We start from the raw sequence: 12,066 nt of genomic DNA on the forward strand, positions 1-12,066 counted from the left end.
AAGCTCATCAAAGTCAATCTGGCTTCTAGGGTCCCCGAAAGCGAAAGGCTAATAATCACTAGGCTAGTAATCCATGGAAAGTGCCAGCTTGTGCGAGGACGAAATTTTATAGGAAAAACGAGATGGAGGCAGTGGTGTTTGAGGGTGTTCTGTTCCTTTCAATAGAATACACAAAAAGAACAGCCGATCGATTTGAGTAGTGCATGAATACTGAATGGGGGCGTGATTCCATGGAAAGTGACTGCTTGTGCGAGGACGAAATTTTATAGGAAAAACGAGATGGAGGCAGTGGTGTTTGAGGGTGTTCTGTTCCTTCCAATAGAATACACAAAAAGAACAGCCGATCGATTTGAGTAGTGCATGAATACTGAATGGGGGCGTGATTCCATTGAAAGTGACTGCTTGTGCAGGGCGAAATTTTATAGGAAAAACGAGATGGAGGTAATGGTGTTTGAGGGTGTTCTGTTCCTTCCAATAGAATACACAAAAAGAACAGCCGATCAATTTGACTAATGCATGAATACTGAATGGGGGCGTGATTCCATGGTAAGCTCATCAAAGTCAATCCGCTGTTCAGCGTCCCCGAAAGAGAAAGGCTAATAATCGATGGAAAGTGCTTATTTGCGCCTTGTCGGATGCTTGAGGAAAAATAGGTTAGTAATATACTTCAGGAAAAATAGGTTGGTAATCGATAGAGACTGGGCTGGAGGCAATGGTGGGGGACTTTGAGGGTGTTCTGGTCCTTTCAATGGAATCATACAAAAAAGAGCACTACCCCGTTACGACGCCATTATTTCTTCTCTATTTTTCCTTTTTTTTTCCCCTTCTTTTTGTTAATAAATCCAGATTTCTACACGCGTGGTTTCTAATGACATAGGAATCGGCAGACAACGCACCTCGAGGGATATTCTAGCTGAAGATCTATCTCTATCATACATAAAAGAGGTTGACCAATAACATTTACAAAAAAAAAAAACATAAAAAACTCCAAACCATACTCACTGTGACACATTTACTTTGAACCTTTTTTATGTGCTATAAAAACCTCAAATCATGTCCACTATAATATATTTACCCCTTCGTCAAGATAAATGATTTTTCAACCAAAATAATGTCATTTTTATTTTACTTAAGTCACGCATTATGTCATATTATTTGCTTTCTGATGTCCACGTAGGCAAATTTTTAATAGTCCCAATTGACAAAATTTTGATGAAAGGTAAATGTGTCAGAAAATTTTGGATTTTTGATATTACAGAAATTTTTTTGAGATAATTGTGTCAGTGGACATAGTCTATGATTTTTGATGGCTTTTGCCTTTTTTTATTTGCCATTTTTTTTTTTTTTTTTTGTTATTTCTTCCTTTTGGTAAGAGAAACTCATATTACTTGCAATAAATATTTGTGTGATACATGTAATCAAAAGACAAATCTGCATTATTAATAAAATGTATGTGGTACGTTCCTTGCATGGATTGTCAATGGGGCCACTTTCTGCCCCATCAACTTCTTTTTTGGCTTAGTTAGGATACGCTTGATAATATTTTTATTCAAAAATAATTTTTTCTATTTTTATTCTTTGGACAAGTTTTTGAGTAGAAGAATGTGTTTGATAATTGTATAAAATTTATATTCCCTAAAGAGAAAGAACATAAATGTGTTTGGAACAACCCAAAATTTTTTCCCAATTTTTATTCATTTTAACCATAAAAATGCCAATAATGGACACTTAGCATTTCATATTTGGATAAAGCTGGACTTTTGTAAGGATTTAATGGATCTAGATATTCGAAGATGACTTTAGAAAATTCAATGTAATAGTTAGTCAAAGATGGATGGATGGAAATGGCATGAAGAGTCCCACTAGTTTATAACTTGCAATATGAGGAGGTTGATAGTAAATCTATGTGCATTACAAAAATAATTGCATAGACCTTTTGAACTTTCTTAGCTACAAGAAAAAGAGTAAACGTTGCTTGATAGAATGAACAGTGATGAAATAACTTAGGATGGAGGCAGTCATAAAGTTGGTGTGCTTATTTGTACAAACTCATTGAATCTTTAAGCAAATGACATCGGAAATCCATGGTTCACAGAGTTATTCGTTTGTTATGAACCCAAGACAAATGGTGATGCAAATGACTTATTCAAAGCCATCTAATTTTCAATCAAAACATAATTGTAGATGATCTTAAAGGATGGCTCCAATAGAATCTTGAGGGGAGTCATCAAGTTTTCGTGACCTAGCATTGTTTCTAAAAGAAAATGGCGTTAAAAAATCCATATAGTAAAGCCTTAAAATCTTATTCAATTTTAAATCTAATTTTCATCAAAAGATTTTTACATTTTTATGCTAAACTAATTCCAAAATAGAATTAACATTAAAATCTAGTAAAACTGCTCAAAATCTAATTTTTAAGTTTTTCCTAAATTTCTTAATTTTTATTTAAGTTTTTGGTCCTAAAATATGGGGACTTAGATCGAGTGAGGAGATTGGATCTTGTGTCGATTGTATGAAGACAAGCATTGGATTACGTTGATCTTGCCTTTTTAAAAATGACCTTATTTCTCTTTTTATTTTTGGGGACAAAGAAGTAGGATTTATCAACATATTGGTTTTGTTCCAAATTTATTGCCGGACTAAATTGGTCTGTTTCTATTTCGTAGCCACCGACATGTTTGGGGAAATATAAAAATTAGCTAACGTTATCAAATAGATTTTTGTTCTTTTTCGGTTCCAGGAACTAAAAGAACAGAAAAAATAGAGGAATGGAACGGTTATTGAATACGGTCTTATTGTGTAAACCTTGTAAGTAATTTTCTTTTCTTTCCTTGTTGTGATTTTGAGGTCTCTGAAGAGGATATGGTAGCCTGATGTCTGTTGTCACATCGCTGATTATACATTCGATGTCTGTCGTCAAAAAACTCAGATCATATATGCTTGATGCCCGGCTTCAAGTCATGAAACTGAGTTCGCTAAAGCTTACCTCTGACCACCGAAATCTGCTGGCATCTCCATTAACCTTTCGATGATGCCTTCCTGGAGAGTTGGAGAAGGAGATGAAGTGCGGGAATATTGGTTTCCCTCGGGTGCTTGGGGAAACAGAGCAGGAAGTTATATACGTGACGAGGTGGAGCAATGGTAGGAGCACAGTGGAAGTGTGGTCCTTAGAATTAATGCAAGGGAAGACGCCAGCTCATACCGTGAATAGTGAAAAACTGGAAAGGAATTCGATTTTCTCCTTGATCAGCCGATCAAGTCAATCCGCCTTCTGGCGCCCGAAAGCGAAAGATTGGTTAAGTACCCTCGTCCGAGCACCATTCCAATCCCACGCCATTATTTCTTCTCTGTTTTTCTCTTTTTTTCCGCTTCTTTTGTTGACTAATCCAGATTTCTACTTCTTTTTGTTGATAGAAAGTGCCTACTTGCGCCTTGAGCACCATCCCGTTCCGACGATATTTACTTCCATCCCTTTCCGACAATATTACTTCGTCTCTGTGTTTCTCTTTTTTTCCCCTTCTTTTTGTTGACTAATCCAGATCATGACAGCGGCATCGACAGATTTAATTTTTTCGGGGTCTCGATCAATTACTGGCGGCGACAGCGCGAGCCGAATCCCTTCCCCACCAAAAACCCCGCAACAGGATCCTGCGCCCCCGTTCCTCGGAGCTCCGCACACGCCCGCGTGGCAGGCATGTCATGCCAGGGCCCGCGCTCCATTGGCTCTCTTTGGTCATTGGGGGATAGATTATTTATGGATCATTATCCCACCCTCCCACCTTCTAAGTAGAACCGATATCAATACGCAACACACGATACGACAAGATATAATACGCTGCCATGTCGTTTCTAAAAAAACAGATTATTTCGACACGTTGTGACACATATATATATTCATATATATATAATTATTTTAATCAAATTAATTTTAATTAAATTCACAAATAAATAAATAATAAAAAAAGCCTAGAATGAATTTACACTAAAAATATTAATTTTCTATTTATTAACATCATTCATTATTTCAATTTGACAAATTTAATTACATTCCAATAATCCATAATATTTGGAGAAAAAAAGCAATTCACATTCTGGACTCATGTGTTAGACATATTGAAATGTATATATGAAAATATAAAAGGTTGTGCACCTCACTTTCTCAAAAGGTTTATCTTTTGCTAATGCTGTGGCCGATTGCTTCCCTCTCTCACAGACAGCATGCTTCTTTTATGTCAAGGAGCATGTCGGCCTCAGTAATTTCATTTGTGACTTGAAGTACATGTCAAGGTAGGATGTAAAATATTGCTGAGGTTGGGATATGAGGATTGGGTTACGAACTAAGTCAGAATCACATTTTGTGAATAAGAAGATTAGTGAATGAGGATAATATAATTCTTTCTCAAATTATTTGAATTAATTCCCCTGATTCTCTTGGGGCAAAGAAAAAAAAGATTCCCTGTTTCTCCAATCTCACATTATTGCATAAGGATCTTAACCAAACCGTATCACGGTATTCATTAGCATTGTATACGCTGCTTCATGACGTGGAAGTTATTCAAAGTAATAATAGTACCACACAGTTCATGTTTGAGCCCTGCCCAGCATTACAACCCGCACAAAAGCCAACTACACAGAGAGCAAACCGCAGCATCTAGAGAACCAGAAGCTGTCTCCACTCTCTAATTCGCAATGAATGCGAATGCCATCAGAATACAGAGAATGGCAATTGGCCAAGGCATGTCGCTAAGCAGGATGTACATCAACAGAATACACTTGACACTTTCAAGCCCAGCCTCAATGATGGTGGACACAAGTTGGAACCTTGGGTCTACATCAAGCGCTCCCATCCTAATGGTTTTGAGCAGTCCGTAGAAACGCATGATTTTTGCACAGGTATTGTTGGCTGGAACACCCTTCAACTCAATGACTCGATCCAGGAACCCCACAAGGGAACGAAGGCGTCGCGTGCGTGGAGCAATTCGATCTGCCAGGTCTACTCCATGCCTTGGAAATAAAATTAACAAACTAGTTGTTAGTATGCATTGCAGAGAGTCTAACCTCTGTATATACAGCAGGTATTTAACCCATCTAGTGATCCACGGATAATTAAGCTACTGAAACTCTTCTTTTCGACAAAATGGAATGCCGGAGTACCAAGAAATACCTTCTTAACGCCTACAAACCTTTCCTAACCTTCTCTTACAACACTTGTTCACAAAACAAGATCACCCAGACGCACAAAACTGCCAGGTAAGCCCCCTTGTTCATTGGGTTGAAACAGAGTAAAGCTAATCGCAGGTTTTATCTTTTCATATGGGGAAAAACTAATAAGATTTTCAATTAATACGTTGTTCTTGATATGAGTTTCTGTTGACAAAAGAAAGAAACAGTGTGTATATACGACTGTCTCTTCATCAATGTGACAGAATTTTTCCTCCAAGAAACAGAGTGTATATGTAACCAGACAAGGCCCATGCTTACTGGGTAGAAGCGAATTCTTGGCTAGAATCAAGAAACTGAGTCTTGGGCATTCGGGTAAGTTATGATAATGGACATGATCAGACATAGGTTCTAGAAAGAAATCAGGATTTGTCATAATTTTGAGGTCGCCGAAGAGGTTATGATAGCTTGATGTCTGGCCTCAGGTAAGTTATAATATATGGTTGATGTCTGGCCTCAAGTAAGTTATGAAACTGAGTTTTGGTCCGAGAATGTGCCCAAGTCCCCGTTCTAACTTCTACTCGAGACTTGAATAGCTTGTACCCGAGTCTTGCCTTCCAAGTTCTACCCCTAGAATCGGGCTTCTAAGAGCTGAAGATACGAGATCAACGGTCTCAAAGTAGGGTTTTACTGGAAGGCATGCCCAAACGTGGGGGCCCTCTTCTGAGGATGCATTTTCATGATTGCTTCGTTAGGGTAAGCAAGACAGTGAGCTCCAATGCTACTCTTCCTACTACGCGTTTGAAGATTACCATTTTCTTATAACTTGACTAATTGCATGTAACTAATGTTCGGATTCTAAGATGAGTAGTAATTGGCCAAAAAAAGAGAGGGTAAGAATATGCACAATGGACATGAACAGACATGGTTAGGAACGCCTATGAGGCCCTGACGACGATGGCAGCATCAAGATTGGACGCGACTGTGAGGAGGAAATACAGAGGAGTGAGACAGAGGCCATGGGGGAAGTGGGCGGCCGAGATACGAGACATTTTCAAGGCCTCGAGGGTGTGGCTTGGGACGTTTGACACGGCTGAGGCGGCAGCTCGGGCCTACGACCAGGCTGCCCTCCAGTTCAAAGGCAGCAAGGCCAAGCTCAACTTCCCCGAGAATGTCCGGCTCCGGCAACGGTGAGGAGGAAATACAGAGTGAGACAGAGGCCATGGGGGAAGTGGGCGGCCGAGATACGAGACATTTTCAAGGCCTCGAGGGTGTGGCTTGGGACGTTTGACACGGCTGAGGGGGCAGCTCGGGCCTACGACCAGGCTGCCCTCCAGTTCAAAGGCAGCAAGGCCAAGCTCAACTTCCCCGAGAATGTCCGGCTCCGGCAACGGTGAGGAGGAAATACAGAGTGAGACAGAGGCCATGGGGGAAGTGGGCGGCCGAGATACGAGACAATTTCAAGGCCTCGAGGGTGTGGCTTGGGACGTTTGACACGGCTGAGGGGGCAGCTCGGGCCTACGACCAGGCTGCCCTCCAGTTCAAAGGCAGCAAGGCCAAGCTCAACTTCCCCGAGAATGTCCGCCTCCGGCAACGATGAGGAGGAAATACAGAGGAGTGAGACAGAGGCCATGGGGGAAGTGGGCGGCCGAGATACGAGACATTTTCAAGGCCTCGAGGGTGTGGCTTGGGACTTTTGACACGGCTGAGGGTGCAGCTCGGGCCTACGACCCGGCTGCCCTCCAGTTCAGAGGTAGCAAGGCCAAGCTCAACTTCCTCGAGAATGTCCGGCTCCGGCAACAACCTGCTCCTGTGGCCTCTGCGGCCTTTCTGGCAGCAACCCACTTCGCCGTTTCCCGTGAGTTGCCGGCTTCCGGCTATTCCAATGCCATTGGCTATGAAGGGCAGGCTCCTATGCAGCGATTTCTTGAAAATGTTGCTGCTTATCAAGAACGACCGCAGGGACGAGCCATGTCTGGGTTCAAGTAAGTTATGAAACTGAGTTCACTAAAGCTTACCTCTGACCACCAAAATCTGCTGGCATCTCCACTAGCCTTCCGACGATGCCTTCCTGGAGAGTTGGAGGAGATGAAATGTGGGAATAATGGAAAGAGGACGAAGTTTTATAGGAAACGAGGTGGAGACAATGGTGTCCCTGGGGGGCTTTGAGGGTGCTCTGGTCCTTTCACTAAATAACACAAAAAGAACAGCCGATCGATTTGAGCAGTGCATGAATACTGAATGGGGCCGTGATTCCTTGATAAGCTCATCATAGTCAATCTGCCTCATAGCGTCGAAAGCGAAAGGAAGTGATTACTTGCGCCAAGTCGGATTCTTTTCCAAGGAAAAACGAGATGGAGGAAATGGCGTCCCTGGGGAGCTCTGAGGGTATTCTGGTCCTTTCAGTAAACGCACAAAAAGAACGGCCGATCGATTTGAATGGTGCATGAATACTAAATGGGGGCGTGATTCCTTAAATAAGCTAATCAAAGTCAATCCGCTGTTTAGCGTCCCCGAAAGAGAAAGGCTAATAATCAATAGAAAGTGCTTACTTGGGAAAAAGAGGACGAAGTTTTCTAGGAAACTGAGGTGGAGGCTATGCCGCTATGATGGGGGGCTTTGACGGTGTTCTGGTCCTTTTCAATAGGATAATACAAAAAAGAGCACTACCCCGTTCCGACGCCATTATTTCTTCTCTATTTTTCTTTTTTGTTTCCCTTCTTTATGTTAATAAATCCAGATTTCTACACGCGTGGCTTCTAATGACATGGGAATCGGAAGACAACGCGCACCCCGAGGCATATTCGAGATGAAGATCTATCTCCTTCATATATGAAAGAGGTTGACAATTAACATTTAAAAAAAATTATAGAAAAACTCCAAACTATACTTCTCGTGACACATTTATTCAAATTCGGAATCTTTTTTATGTGCTATAAAAACCTCAAATTATGCCCACTATAATACATTTACCCTATACTTTACTTAAAATTTATACTTATATCACACATTTACCTTTCGTCAAGATAAATGATTTTTCAACCAAAATAATGTCATTTTTATTTTACTTAAGTCACGCACTATGTCGATATTGTTTACTTTCTGATGTTCACATAGGCAAATTTTTAACGGTTCCTATTGACAAAATTTTGATGAAAAGGTAAATGTGCCATACGGTTACAAATTTTGGATTTTTGATATTACAGAAATTTTTTTGAGATAATTGTGTCACAGTAGACATAGTCTATGATTTTTTTTTATGGCTTTTGCCTTTTTTTATCTGCTAAATTTTTTTTTTTATTTCTTCCTTTTGGTGAAAGAAACTCATATTACTTGCAATAAATATTTGTGTGATACATGTAGTCAAAAGACAAATCTGCATTAATAATAAAATGTAGGTGGTACATTCCTTAAATGGATTGTCAATGGGGCCACTTTCTGCCCATCATTTTCTTTTTTGGCTTAGTTAGGATGCGCTTGATAATATTTCTATTCAAAATAATTTTTTCTATTTTTATTTTTTGGACAAGTTTCTGAGCAGAAGAGTGTGTTTGATAATTATATAAATTTTTTATTCCTTGAAGAGAAATAACATAAATGCGTTGGGAACAACTCATAAATTTTTTTTCCCAATTTTTATTCATTTTAACTATAAAAATGTCAATAATGGAGACTTAACATTTCATATTTGGATAAAACTAGACTTTTGTAAGGATTTAATCAATCAAGATATTCGAAGATGACTTTAAAAAATCCAATGTAATAGTTAGTCAAAGATGGATGGTTGGAAATGGCATAAAGAGTCCCACTAATTTATAACTCACAATATGAGGAGGTTGATAGTAAATCTATGTGCATTACAAAAACAATTACATAGACCTTCTGAACTTTTTTAGCTATAAGAAAAAGAGTAGATGTTGCTTGGTAGAACGAACAATGACGAAATAACTTAGGATGGAGGCGGTCATAAAGTTGGTGTGCTTATTTGTACAAACTCATCAAATCTTCAAGCAAATGACATCGGAAGTCCATAGACAGAGTTATTCGATTGTTATGAACCCAAGACAAATGGTGATGCAAATGACTTATTCAAAGCCATATAATTTTCAATTAAAACATAATTGCAGGCGATCTTAAAGGATGTCTCCAATAGAATCTTAAGGGGAGTCATCAAGTTTTTGCGACCTAGCATTGTTTTTAAAAGAAAACGGAGTTAAAAAAATCCATATGGTAAAGCCTTAAAATCTTATTCAATTTTAAATCTAATTTTTATCAAAATATTTTTACATTTTTATGCTAAACTAATTCCAAAATAGAATTAACATTAAAATCTAGTAAAACTGCTCAAAATCTAATTTCTAAGTTTTTCCCAAATTTCTGAATTTTTATTTAATTTTTGATCCTAAAAATGGGGACTTAGATTGAGTAGCATTGGATTATGTTGAGCTTGCCTTTTTTAAAATGATCTTATTTCTCTTTTTATTTTCGGAACAAAGAAGTAGGATTTTTCAACTTATTGTTTTTGTTCCAAATATATTCCTTAACTAAAATGGTATGTTTTTATTTCCTAGCCACTAATATGTTTCGGGAAATAAAAAAAATTAGCTAACATTATCAAATAGGATTTTGTTCTTTTTCGGTTCTAGGAAATAAAAGAACAGAAAAAATAGAGGAATGGAACGGTTACTGAATAGGGCCTTATTGTGTAAACCTTGTAAGTAATTTCCTTTTCTTTCCTTGTTAATTAAATCCTAATTAATTAAAATCATTGTATTGATGCACCCAATGTGAAATTAGGCTAGCTCTGTCCCTGCCAGCAAGGCACATGTAGGTTATATTCTTGCAACGATCCATAAACTCATTGGATATCATTTACGCTAAATGCATGGTATTATACCACACGTTAAATTTCTTTGTGAATTAGGAAAAGACTACCAAAAATCCCAAACTTCGTCCAAAATAACAAATTTACCCAAACAATTTTTTATGACATAAAAAACCCCAAACTTTGCAAACTATGACACATTTATCCCACCAAAAGCATTTTGTCTTATTTTTTCTGTTTTTCCTTTTTCTTTTTTTCTTCTTCTCCTCTTTTCCCTCCGCCGGCCATGGCAGAGCTGGCGGAGGGAAGCGGACATCCGGTAAGGGCTGCCCTCGCCGACGTTGGGCGAGGTTCGCCCTCGCTTGGGTTGGCTAGGGCCGCCCTTGCCAGCGTCGGGTGAGGGTGGCCCTCGGCTAGGTCGAGAGAGGGCTTCCCTTTGTCGGCCATGGTGGAGGGAAGAGAGAAGAAGAAGAAAAAAAGGAACAAAAAATTAAAAGTAAAAAGATCAAAATGCCCTGTCGTTTAGAGTAAATGTGTTACATGGATAGAAGTTTAGGGTTTTTTGTGTCATGAAAAAAAATTGAGATAAATGTGTCACGGTTAGCAAAGTTCGGGTTTTTCATGTCACAAAATTTTTTTTTGGGTAAATTTATAACTTCAGACAAAATTTGGGATTTTTGGTGGTCTTTTTTCTTTTGAATTTAGACTTGCGGTGTTAGATGTGTTCATGTGAGTAATGAAGTTTGTAAAATTAGCTCACTGAAATGTGGTGCCCTATGTTCGATTGGCCATATTCAGTCGACCCCTCATGCCAGATTGGAATTGGTAAGGATATGAAGCTATAGTTCTGATTATAACCGCAGGGCGCACATAGGTGCATACACCGACGGGCCTGGTTTGACATCCATCGGGCGTCGCATCTTTGGATTAGTGACTTTGTCCCATGACGGTGTTAATTCTCTATGCATCTGACGAGCGCGCCATGTCTGATGCCGTTCAAGGTGGACTACCATTATCCAGAAGATCCAAAATACTTTGACCTCGGCAATCGACATGTCTCAAGCTAAATCCTGGAGGTGCTGTACATAATTCTGTCTTCCTTTTCGAATATCTTCATTCCTCCTCTTGTGCAGATTCCAGTTTCTCAATAATGTTAACCTTGTAATTCCATGACCAAGTTGACTTTATCATCACAGCCTTCATATCAAATATGGGCTCACTGCCTTTTTGGCAGTTCTTGCTGGATATCAGAGTTCTTTTGAGGCAGACATTTTTTTTTTTTTGATTTCATACAGCACCATCTCTCCATTTCTAACACGAAAAGGCTCTGTCATCCTGTTTCCACATTAATCTCGACGTGGCACTACCTAGTACCCAGTAAAATGTACTTTTTACTTTTTTTCTCAAGGTGATTTGAATTAAGGAATGCATGCCTGATTCTAGTGACCCAAAGAAATCATGTCAATGGGGGCACAATTTAACGTTCACCGCATTCAGTCTTAGAAATAACATTATGTAGATTTAAGATACAAAAGAAGAGAGGGGTTTAACAAAATCAATCACATCGTAATAAGCTAAAGGTTGCCTTAATTTGAAGAGGATTCAGGGTTTGTTACCTCACTATTAGGTAGTACCCACCGTGGGATTGACTCGGTTGCTAGGGCATTTTCATGCTTTCAACTTAAAAATCGATGGTTGTGGGTTCGATTCCTGCCTTGGGAAACTCGGATTATTAATTGTGTGTTCTATTCCCGCCTTGGGAAACATGGACTTAAAGTTTGGAGTCGCGCAGTATTAATTTCCCTTCAAATAGCAGATTGACTACGGTTCTGCCCCCGGATCATCGATGCAAAAATATATGTTGGACTTATAGGTCAGTTTCAAATCGTTGTAACTTTATCTTGAGGTAGTATAACCTCGATACTTTATTGCACTGTTATATGTTGTAGGAACTTTTGAGCTAAGATTCCGAGTGTTGCTTTGCTTAATGAGTTTGGCATTTCAAAATTTCGGAACCAATTAATAAAACAAGAAAAGTACAAATCACTCCTCATTTCTGTCTTCTTGAGAAGGCGCAATTG

General features: G+C 39.1%; 2 protein-coding genes across 2 annotated transcripts; both read left to right on the forward strand.

Moving 5' to 3' along the window:
- Window positions 1-6,084: 6,084 nt before the first annotated feature.
- LOC120287445 (ethylene-responsive transcription factor ABR1-like) lies at window positions 6,085-6,760 on the forward strand. Its single transcript, XM_039300246.1, has 2 exons — window positions 6,085-6,350; window positions 6,469-6,760. Exons 1-2 carry the CDS (start codon window positions 6,085-6,087, stop codon window positions 6,758-6,760), a joined length of 558 nt encoding a protein of 185 aa, XP_039156180.1.
- LOC104417321 (ethylene-responsive transcription factor ERF110) lies at window positions 6,757-7,149 on the forward strand. The gene has a single exon (XM_010028620.2). The coding sequence runs from the start codon at window positions 6,757-6,759 to the stop codon at window positions 7,147-7,149; it is 393 nt and encodes a 130-aa protein (XP_010026922.2).
- The last annotated feature ends 4,917 nt before the right edge of the window (window positions 7,150-12,066 follow it).

Source organism: Eucalyptus grandis, chromosome 8, assembly GCF_016545825.1.
Source record: "Eucalyptus grandis isolate ANBG69807.140 chromosome 8, ASM1654582v1, whole genome shotgun sequence".
Taxonomy (NCBI): domain Eukaryota; kingdom Viridiplantae; phylum Streptophyta; class Magnoliopsida; order Myrtales; family Myrtaceae; genus Eucalyptus; species Eucalyptus grandis.

What these genes read in the sequence shown, in the direction of transcription:
- LOC120287445 (XM_039300246.1), top strand. Translation starts at nt 6,085, where the DNA reads ATGGTTAGGAACGCCTATGAGGCCCTGACGACGATGGCAGCATCAAGA. An exon ending in AATGTCCGGCTCCGGCAACG is followed by an intron (nt 6,351 to 6,468) that starts GTGAGGAGGAAA and finishes CTGAGGGGGCAG; the next exon opens with CTCGGGCCTACGACCAGGCT.
- LOC104417321 (XM_010028620.2), top strand. Translation starts at nt 6,757, where the DNA reads ATGAGGAGGAAATACAGAGGAGTGAGACAGAGGCCATGGGGGAAGTGG.